This window comes from Perognathus longimembris, chromosome 13, assembly GCF_023159225.1.
Source record: "Perognathus longimembris pacificus isolate PPM17 chromosome 13, ASM2315922v1, whole genome shotgun sequence".
In the NCBI taxonomy this organism is placed as follows: domain Eukaryota; kingdom Metazoa; phylum Chordata; class Mammalia; order Rodentia; family Heteromyidae; genus Perognathus; species Perognathus longimembris.
The window spans coordinates 60,192,232-60,214,377 of NC_063173.1; the positions used below are offsets into that span (position 1 = coordinate 60,192,232).

General features: G+C 59.3%; 1 protein-coding gene across 1 annotated transcript in view; it reads left to right on the forward strand.

The window, feature by feature from the left end:
* Nucleotides 1-22,146, forward strand: part of Lrp5 (LDL receptor related protein 5) — an 84,758-nt gene that overhangs the window by 59,535 nt on the left and 3,077 nt on the right. The window contains exons 8-21 of the mRNA XM_048359661.1: nt 240-456; nt 1,743-2,032; nt 3,482-3,708; nt 4,898-5,082; nt 6,707-7,030; nt 9,101-9,300; nt 13,599-13,819; nt 14,582-14,772; nt 15,505-15,714; nt 16,367-16,492; nt 17,534-17,770; nt 18,118-18,228; nt 19,209-19,445; nt 19,951-20,090. Coding sequence (XP_048215618.1) covers nt 240-456; nt 1,743-2,032; nt 3,482-3,708; nt 4,898-5,082; nt 6,707-7,030; nt 9,101-9,300; nt 13,599-13,819; nt 14,582-14,772; nt 15,505-15,714; nt 16,367-16,492; nt 17,534-17,770; nt 18,118-18,228; nt 19,209-19,445; nt 19,951-20,090 — 2,916 coding nt within the window. The remainder of the gene's footprint in view (nt 1-239; nt 457-1,742; nt 2,033-3,481; nt 3,709-4,897; nt 5,083-6,706; nt 7,031-9,100; nt 9,301-13,598; nt 13,820-14,581; nt 14,773-15,504; nt 15,715-16,366; nt 16,493-17,533; nt 17,771-18,117; nt 18,229-19,208; nt 19,446-19,950; nt 20,091-22,146) is intronic.

Here is a 22,146-nt window from a genome sequence, read left to right on the forward strand (position 1 = left end):
TCCTGAGTTCAAGCACCAGTACCAACACACACACGCGCGCGCGCGCGCGCACCATTTGTCCATCACCCCCAGAAACAATTGTGGTTAGCATCCCTCAGTACCTGGCAAGGTGCAGAAGAAGTGGAGGCCCCTGGGGGTTGGTGGGCCTCTCTGGGACAGCTGGGCCCGAGGCAGGTTCGAGGTTGGCACTCATGGGCACAGCCCCGCCCATCCAGACGTGCATCTCTGCCGTCCCACAGGTGATCAATGTGGACGGCACAAAGAGGCGGACCCTGCTGGAGGACAAGCTCCCGCACATTTTCGGGTTCACACTGCTGGGAGACTTCATCTACTGGACGGACTGGCAGCGGCGTAGCATCGAGCGGGTGCACAAGGTCAAGGCCAGCCGGGATGTCATCATCGACCAGCTGCCTGACCTCATGGGGCTCAAAGCGGTGAACGTGGCCAAGGTCTTTGGTGAGTTGGGGGGACCCTGAGTCGTGGCTCTGCCAGGCCGACTGGCACAGGAAGGAGTGACAGGTCCAGCTCTGGACATGAGAATCCAGCGGGGGTGCCCCACTCCGGGGAAGGACAGGAACGGGGGCAGTGTCCAGTAAAGGACGGGTGGCGTCTTGCCTGGAGATGTGCCCTCAGCGGGTCTGGACCAGGAAGGTTGGTAATCACTGTGCTGGCTTTGCCAGCTGCCCCGGGCTAAGGGCTGGGGTGCCCAAAGAACCTGTTTGCTAATGACAGCTATTGCCTCGGGGACACCACAGAGAAGGTGGCCAGGCCACACAGCTGAGCTGGGACTTGCTGGGTGTGCCCGCCCTAGCCTCAGGAAACCGCTGCCTGCTGAGTGAATGGGAGGAAAGGACTTGGAGCTCGCAGTGCAGTCATTGAAGGTGTAGCTGGCGAGAGGGGCCGGGGTTAGCTCTGCCGCCAGGCGGGGGGCCGAGCCCTGACGTTAGAGGAAATGCTTGAGCTGAGCCCCGAGGGAGCGCGCGGGCAGGATGTGCCCGCCAGAGCGACGGTTGAGCAGAGGCCTGGCATGGAAGGGGCGGGTGAGCTCACGGGCAGCGCATGCTTCCTGTTGCCATTGCCCCAGCCATCTATGAAAACATACTTGTGCCTAAGCTACTTTGGAGGCTGAGATTTGAGCATTGTGGTTCAAAGCCAGCCTAGCCAGACAAGCCCTAGAGACTGTATCGCCAAAATAACCAGCAATAAGCCAGGTTCGAGGCGTGGCTCCAGTCGTAGAGCACCAACTGAGCGAGCAGGAAACCTTGAGTTCAAATGCTGGGGGCGACGACAGGGTGTGAAATTGACTGTTCTGGCAGAAACCTGAGATTTTTGAGGTGGCTGAAGGTGTCAGCGAATCAGGGAATATTCTAGAAGGATCGTGGGAGCCAGTCCTGTCAGCAGGCCAGGAGTTGAGGCTCCAGGAGAGGGATTTAGGCCAGGCACTGGCTCCCTGGTTCTTGCTGGGCTGGGTGGAGCTTGGGCAGGAGGCTGGACAGTGTGGGTTTGCGGTCTTGCCTAGCTTGCTGAGCCTTAGTTTCCTCACCGGGAATGGGATGAGAACAGCCGCCTCTGCTGAGGGTGATGACGGAGCGAGCTAAAGCAGAGGGCGCCTGGTGCGTGGCAGGGCCCTGAGCTGGGGTTACCACCACGTGACCAGCCTGGGAGGTCTTTGGGGCCGTTGCCCGGGGCCTCCCCTCCGGGTGCCAGGCGGAGGAGGTCTAGAGCCGAGGGTCTGCCTCCAGGAACCAACCCGTGCGCGGAAGGCAACGGGGGATGCAGCCACCTGTGCTTCTTCACCCCCCGCGCCACCAAGTGCGGCTGCCCCATGGGCCTGGAGCTGCTGAGCGACATGAAGACCTGCATCGTGCCCGAGGCCTTCCTGGTGTTCACCAGCAGAGCCGCCATCCACAGGATCTCCCTGGAGACCAACAACAACGACGTGGCCATCCCGCTCACGGGCGTCAAGGAGGCCTCGGCGCTGGACTTCGACGTGTCCAACAACCACATCTACTGGACAGATGTCAGCCTGAAGGTACTGCCTGAGTACCACACGGCCCGCGGCTTCCCCGTGGGGACCCCCGAAGGGCCCAAACAGTCCCTTAAAGAACTGTAGCACTGGCTGGGTGCCAGTGGCGCACGCCTGTAATCCTAGCTACTCGGGAGGCTGAGATCTGGGGATGACGGTTCAAAGCCAGCCTGGCCTAGGAAGTCCATGAGACTCGTCCCAGTTAACCACCAAAAAGCAGGAAGTGGAGTAGTGCAGTTATTTTATTTTGGCAGCGCGGGGCCGTGAACTCTGGGCTTTGTATTTGCTAGGCAGGCGCTCTGTCTCCTGAGCCACACCTCCAGCCTTGCACCTATTATGTTAAATTTTGAAATTATCTTTAAATAGTGTACATAGGTGTTTCGACTCAACAAATCAGTTTGTGAGTATGGTGTATTTTGATCAGTGTTCCACCCCTTCCATCTTTGTTTCCCACTTCTCCCGGCCCACCCATCCCGTCAAGTACGTTTTCACCCATGTACATTGAGTACAATGACTGGATGCTCCCACCCTTCCTCTCTCCATCTGTCCGACTGCTCCCCATGCACCTAGCTCAATAGGTAAATGTGAATGATCGCAACATACAGGTCTAGCAGACATGGTTGTGGGCTTCCACAGGTGTTGTGCAGTGTGAAGGTGTCACAGCTTGACAGTGACGCTGTAACTTCCTCGCCTGCTGCTTTCTCTCTTTTCTCACAGAAATCCTTTTCTTCATTCTCAGTGCAAATCTAAGCATCTTGGAAAAATGCAAAGTCCCTATTCTAAGGCAGTGTTTGACAAACTGCTCTGTGGGCCATCTGATTTATTTATTTATTTATTTTTGGTCAGTTGTGGGGCTTGAACTCTGGGCCTGGGTGCTGTCCCTGAGCTCTTCAGCTCAAGGCTAGTGCTCTGCCACTTAAGCCACAGTGCCACTTCCGTTTTTCTGGTGGTTAATTGGAGATAAGAGTCTCAAGGATTTTCCTGCCCTGGCTGGCTTTGAACTGTGATCCTCAGATCTCAGCCTCCTGAGTAGCTAGGATTATAGGTGTGAGCTATTGGCACACAGCTTCAAATGTTTGTTTTAAAACTCTGTAATAGGACTGGGAATATGGCCTAGTGGCAAGAGTGCTTGCCTCCAACACATGAAGCTCTCGGTTCGATTCCCCAACACCACATATATGGAAAACGGCCAGAAGGGGCGCTGTGGCTCAGGTGGCAGAGTGCTAGCCTTGAGCAAAAAGAAGCCAGGGACAGTGCTCAGGCCCTGAGTCCAAGGCCCAGGACTGGCCAAAAAAAAAAAACAAAAACAAAAACAAAAAAACTCTGTAATATAGGTGATCTGGCCTCAAATATGGCCAGTAGTTGCTCTGGTTGACCCAGCATTTGCCTCATAGTTAGATGTCTGTCAACAATGCTGGCTCCTAAACCCAGCCCCTTTCCTCCTCCCCTGTCCAGACCATCAGCCGGGCCTTCATGAACGGCAGCTCCGTGGAGCACGTGATCGAGTTTGGCCTGGACTACCCTGAAGGCATGGCTGTGGACTGGATGGGCAAGAACCTCTATTGGGCTGACACTGGGACCAACAGGATCGAGGTGGCCCGGCTGGATGGCCAGTTTCGGCAAGTCCTTGTCTGGAGAGATTTGGACAACCCCAGGTCGCTGGCCCTGGATCCCACCAAAGGGTAAGGGCCATTTTTGTCTGCGTGTGTCTCTGTGCGGTGGTGCTGACTGGTCATCTTGGGGGTCTCTGCTTGGGTGGTTAGGGTTGTGTTTGACCATCATTAACCTTAAAGGTGTCCAGGCTGTTCAAGACCCTTGGGGACCATCTGGCACTTTCCCTCAGCGGAGATGGTGGCTAGGTGTGGAAGGACAGGGTGGGAGCTGCTGCAGAGTGCAGCTCGAGACCTGAAACCTCAGAACAGCCCAGCTGGGTATCTGTGCCTCGGATTCTGTGGACACAGGAACTGAAGCTCAGAGAAGTGGAATGGCTCCCAGAGGTCCTGTGGTCAGTTAGAAGAGCACTTGACTGAGACATTGACATCTCAGCAGGCCTGGTGCAGGGCCCCATTCCTCAGGCTGTGGCCAAGCTGTTGTCTCTGATCCCATCCTTGATGTCCTTGGGGGGGTCAAGCTGCTTGGAAATGGCTCCTTGCGAATAGATGCCACATCAGAGGCAGCCTGAACCCCTGGCCACCAGGGCCAGATAGGCCACCAGCAGAGCTCCTGGACCCAAGGTCACTTTCTGTTCAGGGACACAGTGCCCACCCCATAGCACATCCACAATTCGTGTGTCACAGCCCAGCACATGTTCTCTTAGGGAAGGAGGGACTGTTTCAGGTAGCAGGGTAGATGAAAGGTTTGAGTTTGGGCACAAGGCCATAATGAGCCCTGCGGGATTCTGGATGGATGAATGTGCTGAGAAGGGGAAGGAGGAAGTGCTGGCGGGGCAGCACAGAGCCCCACGCTGCCCTCTTTTTCCTTGGGCTCTGAGGAAAGGGCCAGTCATCTCAGTTTGCATCTGTCACATTGGTTCAGGCATCGTCCCAGCTACGTAGTTACCTTGCCAACCCTCCCACCTCAGCTATGTATTTCATAGTTGCTTCTCTGGGCCTGCTGTGTGGCTGCACCTGGGTGGTGAGGTGGTCTAGAAGGAGGGCGACAGCATCTGCATTAGCCTTGGTGGAAGTCAGCCCTCCTCCTGCGGGATCCAGCCCCTTCCTGCCTCTTCGCTGTGGCATCACCGCCTGGCTTCCTCCTGGAAGGCGAGGGCTGAGCTGAGGAGGTGGCGTTGGTTATGTGGCCCCTGCCGCCTTTTGTCTTGCTCCGGACGAGGACTCACAGACCCGCCCCGCCCTGCCCCATGCCTTCCAGCTACATCTACTGGACCGAGTGGGGCGGCAAGCCGAGGATCGTGCGGGCCTTCATGGATGGGACCAACTGCATGACGCTGGTGGACAAGGTGGGCCGGGCCAATGACCTCACCATCGACTATGCTGACCAGCGGCTCTACTGGACCGACCTGGACACCAACATGATCGAGTCGTCCAACATGCTCGGTGAGGCGTTACGGGTGCTTTTCCTAAGCTGCTTTTTTACAGTTGATTTCAAAAAAAAAAAAAAAAACAACAAAAAACTGCTTCTAAAAGACTTTTCTGTGAAATAGAAAGAAAAAAAATGTGATCAAACTTATTCCGTGAAGCCAAAGCTAGAGAAAGACATAATGAAACAAAATTGAAGGCTGGACACCGGTGACTCAACACCTGTAATCCTAGCTACTCAGGAAGCTGAGATTTGAGCTTCGCATTTCCCTGCCAACCTAGGCTGAAAGGGACCCATGAGACTCCTATCTCCAGTTAACCACTCAAAAATCAGAAGTGGCATTGTGGCTCAAAGTGGTAGAACACTAGCCTTGAGCAAAAGATCTCAGGGACAGTGCCTAGGCCCTGATTTCAAGCCCTGCAACCCTACCCTTTACTCCCCCCCCCCCCCAAAATCCTCAATTGCCAACTGAGTTCAACAACACATTAAAAAGATCATACACTATGATCAGCATAGTTTTCTTCTAGGAATGCAAGGATGGTTCCACATACAACTCCACAAATGGAATAGGGCACATAGAATCAAGGATAAAAAAGGACATGACCCTCTCAGGAGGTGCAGAAAGGGCATTTGACATAATTCATTATCCCCTCCTGATCAAAACCCAAAGAACCTTAGGATGGAAGGAACTTAACATACTAAAGGCAGATATACAACCAACCTACAGCCAATGTTGTACTCAGTAGTGAGAAGCTAGAAGCATTTCCTCAAATCAGAAAAGATACAAGGGTGTGCCACTATTCCCACTATTGCCCAATATAAGAATATATTAATCATTGTATTATTATTATATATTATTCCTATCCAGAGCAATAAGGCACGAGACAAAAGAAATAACAGTGATATTAAAGAGGGGAAGGAAGAAGTTGAATCATCCCTATTTGCAGTTGATAGGGTCCTATATTATGTAAGACACTAAGGAGTCCAGTGTAAAACTCTTAGACTTGCTGCTTTCAGCAAATTTACAAGAAACCAAGTCAATACACAAGCTCGCACCCCTGACCTATTATGTTGAGAGAGAGTTAACTTTATGCTGAGATTGGCCTTGAAATGCCACCCTCCTGCTGCTCCTCGCCTGAGAGGAGACACAGTGCATGAAGTCAGCAGTGACGCCTCAGGCCGCTGAGCTCGGGGGTCCTGTTGGCAGGTGGGGCCAATCCCACTGGCCAGGTGCCTTGGGGGAACCCACAGCACTTAATGTGATAAACGGCACCCTGCAGTCAGCCCGCCACTGTATCCCAGGTACCGTAAAGCACCGCGTGGGCCAGCTCGCTGACGCACAGTGAGCGCTTGGTAAAAATGAGATGGCCCCTGCTTTACAAAATGCCGTCCCAACCCTGGGGCGGCCCAGGCAGGAAGATCACAGGTTTGAGGCCCGCCGGGACTACACATTGAGAGACCCTGTCTCAAACCAACAGAACAAAGCCACTGGTGGAGTAGTTAGCGGCCAGGGAGTGTGCACATCCTCCGTGTCCCCTGGGGTGTGTCTCTCCAGGCAGAAGGCCTGCGGGTGTGACCCGCTCTGTGGGGGTGCCCCGCGGGGGTGCCGCGCAGTGGCGAGAGGGTGCTGTGTCTCTGCAGGTCAGGAGCGGGTGGTGATCGCCGACGACCTCCCGCACCCCTTTGGCCTGACGCAGTACAGCGGCTACATCTACTGGACGGACTGGAACCTCCACAGCATCGAGCGGGCCGACAAGACCAGCGGCCAGAACCGCACCCTCATCCAGGGCCACCTGGACTTCGTGATGGACATCCTGGTGTTCCACTCCTCCCGCCAGGACGGCCTCAACGACTGCACCCACAACAACGGCCAGTGTGGGCAGCTGTGCCTGGCCGTCCCGGGCGGCCACCGCTGTGCCTGTGCCTCACACTACACCCTGGACCCCAGCAGTCGCAACTGCAGCCGTAAGTGCCTCCGTTTCCCCGGCCCCCCGTCTGCGTCCCGCCCCGTGTGCTATCCAGCCGGCCCTGGAGGCTGAGCTCGCTCAGGGCGGCCTCGGCGTAGTGGGTGGCGGAGCGAGGTGTGCACTGCTCACCCTTCTGAAGGCTTCTGGGGTGAAGGAGCCGTGGCTTCATCAGGATACAGATCAGTGGGCCACGCCTCTAAGAGGCTGAGATCAGAGGGTCTTGGTTCAAAGCCAGCCTGGACAAGTAAACTTGTACTTGAGCACCAAAGCTCAGGGATAGCACCCAGGCCCGGAGGGTCATGCCTCAGGACCAGCACAAACAAAACCAAACAGAACAATTAAAAACCATCAGATCAAGGGGTCAACTCTTGAGCTGGCCAATTCCACGGGGGGATCTTTGATTGTGATCCAGTCACTAGGGCAGAGGATTCACTGTTGCCAATGCGCTTAAGCCTCCCCGTCCCCACCCATTCCACAGTCAGGGAGCCTGAGGAGCAGAGATGTTTAAGGCCTGCCCCATGTCACACAGCTGGGAAGAGGGAGCTAGAATGGCTTTAGCATCTCTGCTCCTAACCCTCGCCGGTAGATTTCAGTTGTGTCCGTGGGACCATTGGGTGGGACTGTGTTCTGGTGTCCATAGTAAAGAGAGTGAGGTGGGGGGTGGGGGGTGAGGAGAGTAAGTTTCCTGAGTGAGTGTGTTCGGTGTGTGTGTGTGTGTGTGTGTGACATCACGCCAGGCCCTGTACCACGGGCGACCCAGCGCTGACACAGCGTGTCATCCAGACCTCATCTGAGCTCCTCAGCTCGGGCCACCGCAGGGCCGGACTTGCCCATCCTGTTGTATCACTGAGACGCCCGAGGTCCGTCCGGGAGCAGAGGGCTGCTGGCCTTGGTCTCTGGGCCTCCATTGGGAGGCCCTGCACAGGCTGGGTCTCCGGACGCACATTCTTGTGGCCGTCACACCAGGGAGCTGAGAGATGGGTGGGGATGGGTGGCGCTTCTCCCAGTCCCGGGCTGCCTTAGAAACCACGCAAGCTGGGCGGCGGGGCTGCAGCAGGCCCTGGGATCGGCACGGACTCCCTGAAGTGTGCCCGGCCGGGCTCCCTGGTCTGTTTCCCTCTGTCTCAGCCCGTCACTGGGCTCCACAGGTATACCGCACACTCCAGAGCCATGGGGCGTCACGAACCTCGCAGGTGTGAGCTTAGTGTTCACTACCATTACCTGCCATGTAGCTTGATTCTTTGTGCTGGTAATGGGGCTTGAACTCAGAGCCTGGGCACTGTCCCTGAGCCTTTTCGCTCAAGGCTGGTATTCTACCACTTTGAGCCATAGCTCCACTTCCAGTTTTCTGATGATTAATTGGAGATAAGAGTCTCACAGGGGGCTGGGGATATGGCCTAGTGGCAAGAGCGCTTGCCTCGTATACATGAAGCCCTGGGTTCGATTCCCCAGCACCACGTGTACAGAAAATGGCCAGAAGTGGCGCTGTGGCTCAAGTGGCAGAGTGCTAGCCTTGAGCAAAAAGAAGCCAGGGACAGTGCTCAGGCCCTGAGTCCAAGCCCAGGACTGACCAAAAAAAAAAAAAAAAAAAGAGTCTCACAGACTTTCCTGCCCGGGCTGACTTTGAACCTCCACCCTCAGATCTCAGCCTCCTGAGTAGCTGGGATTGCAGGTGTGAACCGCTGGTGCCCAGCAGTATCCTAATTCTTGAGGATCTTTTGTATTGCTGGGGACAGAACCCAGAGCCTTATGTATGCTAGGCAAGCACTGTTTTTGAGTCCCACTTCAGCTTGCTAACTTTTAAGTGTTCATTTATTTCAAAACACACACACACACACACACACACACACACACACACGGGAACAACACTGACAGAGAACATGGAGAATAAAAATCCCATCATGCACCTGGAAGGTAGCTCTGTGTCCCTCCAGTATTTTCCATGGCATGCATGCGTATGTGTGTGCGCGCTTGGTCTCTTTCTCAGAGTGGGGTGCCGTCCATCTGGTCCCCGCTTCTCACTTGCACACGGTGACACGTGACCCCCGGTCTGTTTCTCCCACCCCAGCACCTTCCACCTTCCTGCTCTTCAGCCAGAAATGTGCGATCAGCCGCATGATCCCGGATGACCAGCGCAGCCCGGACCTCATCCTGCCCCTGCACGGGCTGAGGAACGTCAAGGCCGTCGACTACGACCCACTGGACAAGTTCATCTACTGGGTGGACGGGCGTCAGAACATCAAGCGAGCCAAGGACGATGGGACCCAGGCAGGTGCCCCGTGGGGAGGGAGGCTTCTGGATGGAGCTCACCCTGGTAGCTTCGAGATTACCACCCCCTTTTCTGAGCTGCGGGAAGCGGGTGGTGGCGGCTGAGCGGGGCTTGGGGTAAACAGTGACTCAGACTCCCATTTATGTAATCGCAGGTGTGGTGCCGGCCTGTGCACTGCAAGAGAAACTGGATTCCCCGGGGATGGGAGTCGTTACGGGGCAAGCAGTCAGACTGCTTCCGGGGGGCGTTTTCTTTCCAAGCTGGTTTTGTGTTGCTCAGGGGTAGTGGGTTTTTCTAGATGGTCCTTTGTCTCATAGGGAACGTGTCATCCCTTTTGCTACACTGTAGTTTTGTGTGTCTCAGGTGTTTTAAGTCGCCACACTGAAAAATCACATAGGATGCCAGCCTCTGGCGGCTGACCCCTGTAATCCTGGCTCCTCAGGAGGCTGAGGTCTGAGAACTGAGTGAGGGTCGAAGCCAATGTAGGCAAGAGAGTCCTTGAGATTCTTCTCTATAACCACCAAAAAGCCAGACGTGGAAGTGTAGCTCGAGTGGTGGAGCGTTAGCGAAAAACGCTCAAGGCTAGCTAGCACCTAGGCCTTGAGTTCACGCCCCGGTACTGGCAGCATAAAACAAACAACAAAAAACCCCAACCACACAGGAAAAATGAGATTGTGGGACATGAGGTGGAAAGCAGGACAGACGGACAGACGGGGATGGGCTGGGTGCCCGCGCCGGCTGCGGCCTGCTGCGCAGGGCGGGGAGGCCTCACCCCGTGGCTGCCAGTCCGTGAGTGGGCTGGGCGGCTCTGGGTGCAGGCAGGCGCGGTGGGCGTGGCGGGGGCATGTCCTGACGGGGCGCCCAGCGGGGGCAGGGTTCCCCCTTCGCACTGGGTTTTTTACAAAGGCGGTGGCACGCGGGCGGGTGCAGAGTCTTGTCCCCAGCGGGGCACATTTGCACGAGTCACAGAGCTGAGTCGGTTGCAGTGGCGTGTGACGGGTTCCAGGGAAGACGTGCTCACACGCGCACACACACCTGGCCGCATGTCTTTTACAAAAGTCCCAGAGCCCAAAGGTCCCTTTCTCGAAGGGGCGTCTGCCAGCGCCAGGATTTCAAGCTCTTCAGAGCTGTAACGGGTTTCGGTGCCGCCCCGCGTGGGAGGGAGGCTGGGCTGTCTGCACGGGCTGCCCGTCCCTCCCCAGAAACCTCACCCAGCAAGCGGACCGTCCAGCTCGCCGCGGGTCCTGGCTTTGCCCTTCGCCAGGCTGAGGGGGCAGGCCCCCGCTCCCCTCCGCGCACCGTGGGCAGGACAGGAATGACGGCGTCCTCTCCCCCCCGAGGCCAGTGACGGCCACTCGGGTGCTTTGAAGAACCGGACCTGTTCATAGATGGCGCTTGGGTGTCGAGTGCCTGCGACTCCATAGAAAAGGCTCTTCTGGGGGGTCAGGCAGTCTGGAGACGGCGACGGGAGCAGGGGCTTTGAGGAGGAAGAAATGCTCTTCCTTCCCTGTGTCCCTGCTGGCTCTTCCCTCCGGAGCTGATTCTCCAAATTCAGTGTGTGTGTGTGTGTGTGTCTGTGTCTGTGTCTGTCTGTCTGTCTGTCTCTGTGTGCACATGTGCGGTACTGGGACTTGAACTCAGGGCCCGGGTGTTGTCCCGTAGCTTTTTCACTCTAGGCTGGCACTCTACCATTTGAACTACATCCCATTTCTGGCTTTCTTTTAGGTTACTTGGAGCCAAGAGGCTTATCTCCCAGGCTGGGAGTCTGTGTGCCCACAGGCAGCTTCAGACTGTAATCCTCAGATCTCGGTTTGGCATGGAGTAGCTAGGATTGCAGGTGTGAGCCACTAATGCCCGGCTTTATTCATAGTTTTTTTTTTTTTTTTGAGATACTGAGATTTCAATTTAACACCCTGAGCTTGGTAGACAGGGTCTTTACTACCTGAGCCTGGCTAGGGTTGATTTGTTTTTGGGGTCCCCTCTCTATAGATGATTTTTAAATTATTGGCCATGGCTTAGTTTTTCCTTTTTACTGGGGTAAATCTACATGACATACATGTCATCCCCATGCCCCAGTGGAAGGGCACTAAGCTAACCGTGCGTACTCAGCCCATAGCCATCATCCCTGTCTCCTGGGCTGGCATTGTGGCTGAAGCAGTAGAGCACCTGCTTCATGAATGTGAGTTCAAGCCCCAATACTGCTGTGAGTGAGAGAGAGAGAGAGAGAGAGAGAGAGAGAGAGAGAGAGAGAGAGAGAGAGAGAGAGAGAGAGAGAGAGAGAACTTTCATCTTCTCAAAGTGAATCTCTGTTCTCATTAAACACCACTGGGCCCCGGCTCCTGTGGGCCTCCCTCCCCCAACCCCGTGGCTCTGACCGCTGTTAGGGGTCGTATAGGGTTTGTCTTTTTTGTAACTGATTAATTTATTTTTTTGTTGGTCATGGGGCTTGAACTCTGGGCCTGGGCACTGTCCCTGAGCTCTTCAGCTCAAGTTTAGTGCTCTACCACTTGAGCCACCACAGCACCACTTCTAGTTTTTTGGTTGTTAATTGGAAATCAGAGTCTCACGGCCTCTCCTACCTGGGCTGGCTTTGAACCGTGACCCTCAGATCTCAGCCTCCTGAGTAGCTGAGATTATAGGCACGAGCCATCGGCGCCTGGCTGTAACTGGTTTATTTTATACTCAGCAAAATAAAATGTCCTTAGGTTTGTCCATGGTGTTACTTGAGTCGGGATTTCTTCCTGCTGTGTGGATGGACACACTTGGCTTCTCCGTGCACTGTGGGGTCCTGGGCTGCTCTAGCCTCTGGCCCCTGTGAGCTAACTAGGAGCGTGTCTGTCGGGGACAGATGGGTGCCCATCGCCACACCGGATAAGATTTTGGCAGGAAACATTGTGTGAGCAAGTTGTTCCTTACATGAAAATTAGAGCCATCTGTGATGTCTGATCCAGCCGTGGGGGACACAGTCCAGTTGTGTACCTGGTCCCCAACTCCAGCCAGAGAGCTGTGTTCCTCTTTCTGGCCTACTGGCTGCACCAGGCTGAGGGCTTCAGATGAAGCGGTGCCCCTGTGGCCAGGCAGGAGCCAGGTTTGTGTGTGTGTGTGTGTGTGTGTGTGTGTGTACTTGAGTGTGACTGAATGTCAAGGTCCAGGTGTGTGTGTGTGTGTGTGCGCACACGCACTTGAGTGTGACTGAATGTCAAGGTCCTGTCCAAGTGTCCCCAAGCTTCTGGGCCTGGGCCGTCTTTCTGACTGCCAGCCTGTCTTTTCACTTGGACTTCCTGTTTGGTGATCTGCTGGAAGCCATAGTCTCTGGCCCCCTGCATGGCATGCCATCCTCAAATTCCCTCCAAGCGCAGAGGAACGGGGAGCAGAGCTGCTGGCCCGCCCTCCCCTCGGGTGGACGGGCCCACGCGCTCCAGACCCCTGGTGCCAGGCCAGGCCTCCAAGAACTCACACACGAGTGGCTTTTGGAGGAAACAAGACCACAGATCTATGGGCTGGGGTAAGACAGCGTGGATCAGAGCGTGGCCCTCTGCCCGCGTCCGCTGACGGAAGCTTTCCCCCAGCCACGGCCGGGATGGGCCTGCCCTCGCGGCCTCCCACAGAGCCAGGAGCTGGCCCTGTCCATGCTACGCCCGATGGCATTCTACCCGCCCCATACCTCCTCCCTTGTGCCTGTGGCACCTGCCCATTTCAGCTGCTCCAAACCCTACCAGCCCCCCCACCCCCACCCCACAGGTGGCCCCGCCCCTGTGTCCTCCCCTGCCACACACACCTCATCTGCCCTGCATAGTCGCCTGTGCCTCGGCCCTCCCTCCCCCATCCCTCCCGCACGTGCTCTGCACCCTTGGCCCCTTTGCTCTGAGGACATGGTCTGGGAGGCCGGCCTGCGGTCTGGTGCCTGCTCTCCTGGCACCTTAGCGCAGAAGAGCAACAAGGGTTCGTGCTTTGAGCCAAAGCATGAACACCAAGCAAAGGAAGGGGAGAGGGACGCGTCATGAGGTGGCCCTCGGTCCTGGCCTGTCCAGCTGATAGCTAGCTTCCTACGTGGCCAGGGACGCGCCAGGCAAGCTGGGGGCCTCGGGTAGGTGACAGCCAGTGGGCCTCTGAGGCCCTCCTGGGGCCTGGAGTCCAGGGGGTGCTGGGGCTCTGCCCTTGTGAAAACCCAGTGGAGAGGACATGGCCCACATCCGGGAATTTTTTTTTCGGCGTTGAGAGCTAAACTCAGGGCTGGGCCTCTGCTCCTGCTGCCGCTCCAGGGTCTCACGGGCGAGTTTCGTTTTCTGTCTTACAGCCCTTTGTCTTGACCTCACCGGGTCAAAGCCAGGGCCAGGGCCAAAGCCTGGACAGGCAGCCACACGACCTCAGCATCGATATCTACAGCCGGACGCTGTTCTGGACGTGCGAGGCCACCAACACCATCAATGTCCTCCGGCTGGACGGGGACGCCATGGGCGTGGTGCTTCGGGGGGACCGCGACAAGCCGAGGGCCATCGCTGTCAACGCCGAGCGAGGGTAGGCGGGCACTGCGCACCAGGGCGTCCTTCCCCGTCCACTTGGGCTGGCCTTCTGTGACTGCCACCTGCCGGGCCTGGAGGGACTCCCCAACACTCCAGCTGTCAGCTCCCAGGACCCCAGGCCCAGCAGCCAGACGGTGCGAGGAAGCAGAGACGCTGGCTGGCCGGCTGAGCAGACGGGGGCCCCAGGCGGGAAGCGGGAAGACACTGAGGAGATAAGGTGGCAAAGTTAGAAGGTGTGCACCACCACAACCAGATTTATAGGGCTGTGTGTGTGCGCACGATGTGCGCACGCGCGTCTATGCGTGCGTGCGTGCTTGCTGTTTGGGGACTTAGAGTCAGAATCCTGTGCGCTCACTTGGATTTCTTTTGCTTGAGACGGGTGCTCCGCCACTGGAGCCACATCTCCACTTCCAGCTTTTTGGTGGTTAATTGGAGGTGAGATGTTCATGGACTTGCTTGGCCAGTCTGGGTGATTTCGGCCTCTCCTGAGCGCCCCGTTCAGGATTATCTTGTTTTGATCTTCAGTTACATTGGCTGAGTTCCAAAGCGGCTCCCTCGTCCTGAGGTTCTGGGGCTCTGGAGGGACATGGCTCTGGGAGGCCCTCTCCCTCCCAGCCCACAGCTGTCCTGTCAGCTTCCGGTGCCCGCCCTGAGCCACCAGAGCCGCCTGGATGCCACCAGGGCCCGGGCCTGCGTGGGGCAGGAGCTCCTGGCGCCTGGCCCTCGCTCACCGCTGCCCACCCCCGCCGCCCCCTAGGTACCTGTACTTCACCAACATGCAGGAGCGGGCAGCCAAGATCGAGCGTGCCGCCCTGGACGGCACCGAGCGCGAGGTCCTCTTCACCACAGGCCTCATCCGCCCCGTGGCCCTCGTGGTGGACAACTCGCTGGGCAAGCTCTTCTGGGTGGACGCCGACCTGAAACGCATCGAGAGCTGCGACCTCTCGGGTATGGCCCGCCCTCCTGGCCTCTCCAGTTGCACCTGGGCAGCCCTGCAGGGTGGGGCTCCACCGGGGGCACCTGGCTTTCTGCGTGACCCCTACGGGCAGCCGCCGCCACCTCCTCCTGGCCCTGCCGGCAGTGCGCTGGGGGCGTTGTGTGTGTCGGGCGTAGCCTGGCCCTGTGATGGCCAGGCTCTGGGCCCCAACAAGCCCGGAGGTGTGGAGGAGGAGGTCAGCCCTCCGAGGGGTTGAAGTCTTTCAGCTTTTCTTCTTAAGGGTGTGGGTAGCTGGCACTGGTGGCTCATGCCTGTAATTTTGGTTACTTTGGAGGCTGAGATGGAGGACGGTAGTTCAAATCCAGCCTGGATAGGAAAGTCTTGTGAGAGTTTTACCTCCAGTGAACACCAAAAAGCCAGAAATAGAGCTGTGGGCTCAAATGGTAGAGTGCTAGCCTTGAGTAGAAAAGCTCAGGGGCAGCGCCCAGGTCCTGACTTCAACCCTCAGTACAAAAAAAGGGAGGGGGGGTGGAGTGGAAAAGGGGGAACCATGTTGGTTAGGGATCAGTGGCCAGGGACCATAGGACTCCAAGGCTAGTGCTGGCAGGTGCAGTCAAACCCCAGGGGATCGGGGCCAGTTCCCGGCCTCAGCTAGAGTGTGGAGGCCCCCAGGCTCCCTCGACCCCCGGCCCGGCTGCTGAGGCCAGCTGTCACTCAGGGGGCCTCATCCTGCCTGCCTGCAGGGGCCAACCGCCTGACCCTGGAGGACTCCAACATCGTGCAGCCCGTGGGCCTGACCGTGCTCGGCCGGCACCTCTACTGGGTTGACCGGCAGCAGCAGATGATCGAGCGCGTGGAGAAGACCACCGGGGACAAGCGCACTCGGGTCCAGGGCCGCGTGGCCCACCTCACCGGCATCCACGCCGTGGAGGAAGTCAGCCTGGAGGAGTTCTGTATGTGAGGGTGGACAGTGGGGGGTGGGTGGGGGGGAGGGCCGCGCGTGCTCAGTCTCCTGAGCCAGCCCCGGGCAGTGCAAGCCCCATGTGTTCCCGTGAGGCGCACGCTCAGCCGGACGCGGAATGTCACCAGCCAGGGCTCGGTCCTGAGGGCTGGCAAGGGTCTCAGGCCTCCGCAGCCCTTTCCAGGTGCTGCACAGCAAAAGACTAAGTACAGTACTGTAAAGAGACGCAAGGCACTGATGTCTCAGGCCTGCGATCCTGGCTACTCAGGAGGCTGAGTCCATAGTTGAAAGCCAACCCAAGCAGTAAGGTCTAGAAGACTCTCACCTCCAATTAACCAGTGAAATATTAGAAGTGGAACTGTGGCCCACGCGGTAGAACATCAAGATTGAGCAAAAAAAGTCATTCCCCCTACTCTGTTGTGAGGCAGCAGAGACTGATAAGTTGTGGGCACAGCAGGGGTTGCTGCCGACTGGGCAGTTTATGTTGAGTTTTTATGCTCCCAGATCCTGTTCTGTGTTCAGTAGAGGTGAATTGTGTTATCGTGCAAAGGGATTAAGTGGGGACCAGGCCCCTGCAGGACTCTGTCTTCTGAGGTGGGAGGCAGAGCCTGACCCCCCAACCCTGTCCTGTTTTGTCCCTGCAGCTGCCCACCCGTGTGCCCGGGACAACGGCGGCTGCTCCCACATCTGCATCGCCAAGGGGGATGGGACCCCCCGGTGCTCGTGCCCGGTCCACCTGGTGCTCCTGCAGAACCTGCTGACCTGTGGCGGTGCGTGTGGCCCTCTCTGGGAACCTCGGGCAGCCCGCTGCCCTGCCTCCTTTCCGGCGTCCGGTCTCCAAAGCAGACCCCCTCTCCCTTACTGCCCGTTGCTCCTGCTGTATGAATGTGTCTCGTGGTATGAGTTTTCCTCTGTGGGCTGCCTTCTCTGCATCCCACCCGTTTTGATAAGTTGCATTTTCATTTGAAGGTAGTTTGTGCCTGGAGAGACACTGTAGCCCAGGGGCTCGGGGAACAGACACTCGCGGCCCTCGGTCCTTCTCGCGGCCCATCCCTCTGGAGCTTTGTCCATTGGGGTTTCTTCAAAGCCCAGTGACTCAGGCCGAGAGCAGAGGGGACACGGGGTGAATGGCCCCTTCCTGAGTTTCCAGGCTGGTCTTCAACTTCTCCCCTCCCCCCCCCCAGCGCTCATGTCCCACAGGTGTGCAGGTGGCCTCGTGAGGAGCAGGGACCACAGACGGCCCCTCAGTGCCCCACCCCAGGCCCCTCACCCGTATCTCCCTTCCTCCCAGGCCCCTCTCTCCTCCCCTTAAAAGAAAAAAAGCCCCAAGGCAAAACCAAACACCACCAGCAACAATGAATGACAACAACCCCCCCATGTTTCCGTCTCTGGGGTGGGCAGGGCCTTCTTCCTCGGCCGGGGATCGGTGGGGACAACTGGGCGTCACGGAGCCTGAGGGGTAGAACTCAGGTGTGGGGCCCGGCCGGAGGGCACCACACAGCAGGCCAGGGGCTCCAGGGCGCCCGCTGGCTCGGGCCCGCCTTTCTTGGCCGGGAAGTGTCTTCACTTGGTTCGGGCGCTCTCCAAACAGGGTCCCCTTCCGAGTCTCCTGGGTGGGTCCCAGCGGGTCCCGCTGTGACTGCGGGGTGGCCACCGGGGCGGGTCTGCACTGGCCATGTAGGTGTGGCCGGGCCGGCGAAGGCTGGGCGTGCCGCGGAGCGCCTGCGGCCCTCTGCGCTGAGGTCAGGGGGCAGAGGGGGCGGTGCCCCCCCCAGGCTCCCCCCCGAGTGACGCCCCCGTCCCTCCCGCAGAGCCCCCCACCTGCTCCCCAGACCAGTTTGCGTGTGCCACCGGGGAGATCGACTGCATCCCCGGGGCCTGGCGCTGCGACGGCTTCCCCGAGTGCGACGACCAGAGCGACGAGGAGGGCTGCCCGGTGTGCTCGGCCGCCCAGTTCCCCTGCGCGCGCGGCCAGTGCGTGGACGTGCGCCTGCGCTGCGACGGCGAGGCCGACTGCCAGGACCGCTCGGACGAGGCCGACTGCGACGGTGAGCCCCGCCCCCTCCCCGGGCCCCGCCCCTCCACCGGGCTCCGCCCCTCCCCGGGCCCCGCCCCTCCACCGGGCTCCGCCCCCTCCCCGGGCCCCGCCCCCTCCCCGGGCCCCGCCCCCTCCACCGGGCCCCGCCCCCCTCCCCCGTCCGCCCCGGCCTCCCGCACACCTCAGGCAGTCATCAGGGAGGGTGGCCCGGGTGGATCCTGGGAAAGGCTGTCTTTTGGGAGCCGGCTCGGTCCTTTGTGACTGGGCCTTGGACGCAGGGCTGGGCCGGGGCGTGGGGGGGAGGGGTCGGGGGATGGTGGCTGCCCCCCCCCTCTCTAAACCTCCATCCCCTCGCAGCTGTCTGCCTGCCCAACCAGTTCCGCTGTGCCAGCGGCCAGTGCGTCCTCATCAAGCAGCAGTGCGACTCCTTCCCGGACTGTGTGGACGGCTCCGACGAGCTCATGTGTGGTGAGTGGCCGTCGGCAGGGCAGTGTGGGCTCTGGGGCCTGGTGCAGCCGGGCCTGGTGGGGGGGGGAATGGAGTTGGGGTGGGCTTGACCTTGGCCCTGCCCGGCAGCAGGGTTCCCTCGGGCCGACTTCCTGAGGAAGGAGAGCAGTGCGCACGCGTGCACACCACCTTAGCCCTAAGTTGCACGGTGGCCCTGAGCGACAGGGCCCGTGTGTTAAAGGCTCCGGGACTAGGGGGCAGATAGATGGCCAGGGCAGTCAGGGAACCGGTCCTAACGCTGGAAGGAGCGCGAGTTCCAGACAGGAAGTGGTCGTGTGTGGCTGCGTCTGGGATCCCGGTCCTTGCGCGGGCTGAGAGCTCCAGTGCCAGGAGACGGACAGCCCGGTGAGGGGCGGAGGCCCCGAGGGACTCACTGAGCTCTTGGGCACCTTCATGCCGGCCAGGCCAGGCGCCCGGCGCCCAGTGGTAGAGCTGAGGGCTGCCACCGTGTCCCGCGCCTGTGCCGGGCCAGCCCCCCGTCCAGCCGAGGCCGTGCTCGGGTGCACGCTGGGCCAGCGGGGCCCAGTCACGACCAGTCAGGTCACAACCCTGGCGGCAGTTCTCCTCACATCCCTTCTGGTGTGGGCCTCTGGGATCGCTGTCCCGGGAGGTGAACTCGCTCTTGCCAGCCGAGTCCGGAGCCTGGACGCGGCCTCTGCACTCTGGGGCCTTTGCAGTGGAACAGCCCGGTTGTCAGCGCCTCATACCCAGCTCCAGGGCCTCCCAGCCAGACCTGAACACCCCCCCCGCCCCCCGCACGGCCAGCCGCGAGCCCTGGCCCCCAGCCACCGGCCGGGGCCCTGGGGCAAGGAGGGCAGGCCAACCAGACGGTCCCGAGCAGTCCTGAGGCGGTGCTGCCCCCCCTCCCACCCCACCCCACCCCCGGCAGGAAGGCCGTTCCCTCGGGGTCACCCATGGCTGTCCCTTCTTCCTGTCCTCAGAAATCACCAAGCCCTCGTCTGACGACATCCCAGCCCACAGCAGCGCCATCGGGCCGGTCATCGGCATCCTGCTCTCCATCTTTGTCCTGGGTGGGGTCTATTTCGTGTGCCAGCGTGTGGTGTGCCAGCGCTACGCCGGAGCGAACGGGCCTTTCCCGCACGAGTACGTCAGCGGGACCCCCCACGTGCCCCTCAATTTCATCGCCCCGGGAGGCTCCCAGCACGGCCCGTTCACAGGTGAGAGGCCGGGGCTGCCGAGGGCCCCGCGGCAGCACGTGGGGGGCGTCCCCTCGCCCAGGAGGGCGGGCTGGCTGTGGGCGCGGGGGGGGGGGCTGCCCCTCAAAGCTGACCGCCGTCTTGGCTTTATATCCTGTCAGCTGACCCGCAGGTGGGGTCCGTGGGTGCTGTGCGCCCCAGGGTCCCTGTGAGGCTTCTACCCAAGCCTGGGCCGCCTCTCCCGCCCTCTGCTCCTCACTGAGCCTGCCCCGGCTGAGAGCCGGCCCACCCAGTGCTTCCAGGGTTCCCAGGGCCGGCCAGCCTGTGTCACCGGCCCAAGAGCCCCCAGGGAGCAGGGCCCCGTTTGTGCCGGGCATGCTCTGCGGCCCTGCGCCAGGTGGGATGCCTTGGCAGAGGTGCTGTGTGTCAGCGAGGCCGGCGGGAGGTGGGGACCCGTGTCTGATACGCAGGCTGATCTGTGCCCCGCCCCCCCCGCCCCCCCCCACCCCCCCCCCCCCCCCCGCAGGCATCTCCTGCAGCAAGTCCATGATGAGCTCCGTGAGCCTGGTGGGGGGCCGGGGGGGCGTGTCCCTCTACGACCGGAACCACGTGACCGGGGCCTCCTCCAGCAGCTCGTCCAGCACCAAGGCCACGCTGTACCCGCCGGTGAGTGGGGCGGAAAGGCTGGGGCGGGCGGGGACGTCCCAGCTCAGTGCTGGCCGGGGAGGCTTCCCGGGAGCCGAGGGGTTCGTGGAGCCTGGTGACTGCGCCCTCGGCTCACGGGGGGTGGGCCGTTTCCCTCCCCACGCACATCGGCGGCACTGCCTTCCGTGTGGACGGAGGGCGGTCGACGTGGAGAGGCTCGCCCCAGCCCCCCCACCTCCCGGGACAGCCCCCGGGAGCGCCCCGCCCTGGACAGGAATCCGTATGCCATAGGACAGACAGCCACACGGGGCAATATTTGTGTGAAACCCATGGCCCGAGCCTTCGAGTGTCCCCCGGCCACCCCCTACAGCGCGAGGACTCGAGGGAGGGCGAGGGACCCTCCTGGCTCCCCAAGGGAACCCCCAAGGCTGGCGTGAAAAGAGCACAGCCCCTGGAGTCCTCACTGTACTGCGGGGATCTGGGTACGGCAACCCCCACCTCTTCCCTGTGGGAACGCATCCTCCGGACGCCCGAAACACAGAGAGCCAGACACGGGGACCCTCGGGCTCCCCTGTGCAGAAGGCCACGGCGCAGGTTAGCTCCCGACACTAGGTGCAGTAAGAGGTTAACCACGAACACGGGGCCAGAGCGATTAGGACGGCCTTCCGCAGCGCGCCGTGTGAATGCGGTCTGTCTCCTGAAAGCGTCGAGACGAACGCTGGGCTGCGGTTGACCGCAGGCAGCTGGAGCCCCAGCACAAAACCACCGAGCCGCACTGCCGCCCCTGGGGCCGCCCGCCGGCTGTCTGACGTCACAGCCTGTAGGTGCTCAAACCCCATCCTTCCTGCAGCTGCTACGCTTGACCACAGCCCCTCGAGCCTGCCCTGGGGTCCCTCCAGTGAGCCCCACGTTGTCATGGTTGGTTCTTCCCTGCTCTGCGCTTCTCTTGTCCAGTCTCCTTATCACCCCTCTGACCCTGGCAGGCTCTGGGTGGAGGGGAAGGGGAGGCCGTTATCTCTGGGTAGCAGGACAGAAACTGGATATTCTAGAAGCTATTTTTAGGGACAGATGTAACACAGAAACACAGTAGCTGGAGTTCAGAATACCCCCTTCCTTCCTGGGCCCCACAAAACCAGCTAGTGGCACCAAGCCCTCCGCCCCTAACCCCTTACCCCACGACTAAGGCCCGGCTCCTGGCTTCAGAGAGAGCCACAGTCACCACAGTGGAATCCAAGCATTTGCATCATCCTCCCAGAAACTGTGCAATCAGCTATTTCTTAATTATTTATTGGCGGCACTGGGGATTGAACCCAGGGCCTTGCACTTGCTTAGGCAGGTGCTCTACCATTGGAGCCATGCCCCCCCCCCCCGCCGCTGCTAGCTATTTTTATGTTAGCTAACTTATTTACATCAATAATAAGTGCTTATGATACAAAATTCAAAAGCTGCAGAAGAATGTACATACAAAAGACCCCCACACAGGGCTGGGAATGTGGCCTAGCGGTAGAGTGCTCGCCTTGCATGCATGAAGCCCTGGGTTTCATTCCTCAGCACCACATACACAGAAAAAGTTGGAAGTGGTGCTGTGGCTCAAGTGGCAGAGTGCTAGCCTTGAGCAAAAAGAAGCCAGGGACAGTGCTCAGGCCCTGAGTTCAAGCCCCAGGACCAGTACCACAAAGACAGAGAGAGTCTCCGAAGTGTCCCTTTGGTCCTGCCTTTTGCTCTGAACAGTTTTTTCAGAGCCTGCCGCAGGTTCTGAGTCACCTACATTAGCCCGACAGGCCTAGCACGGGAATGGAGGAGTCTTGTCAACCTTTTGCCCAAGCTGATCTTGAACCGTGATCCCCCTTGTCTTGGCCTCCTGAATAGCTGGTATTACAGGGGAGAGCCGCAGTGCCCAGCTCCATCTTTTCTTTTATGCTGTGTAATATCTTTTGGGTTGTCCTCAGAAAAGCCTTCCCTACTCTGCACGTAGGGAACCGTTTCTCTCTCCGCTCTGTCTTATGTCCCCTTGACTTGGGGTTTCGTAGTGAAGGCTTGGGTCTTTCGTCCATGACTTAGATCTACTGAATGAGGG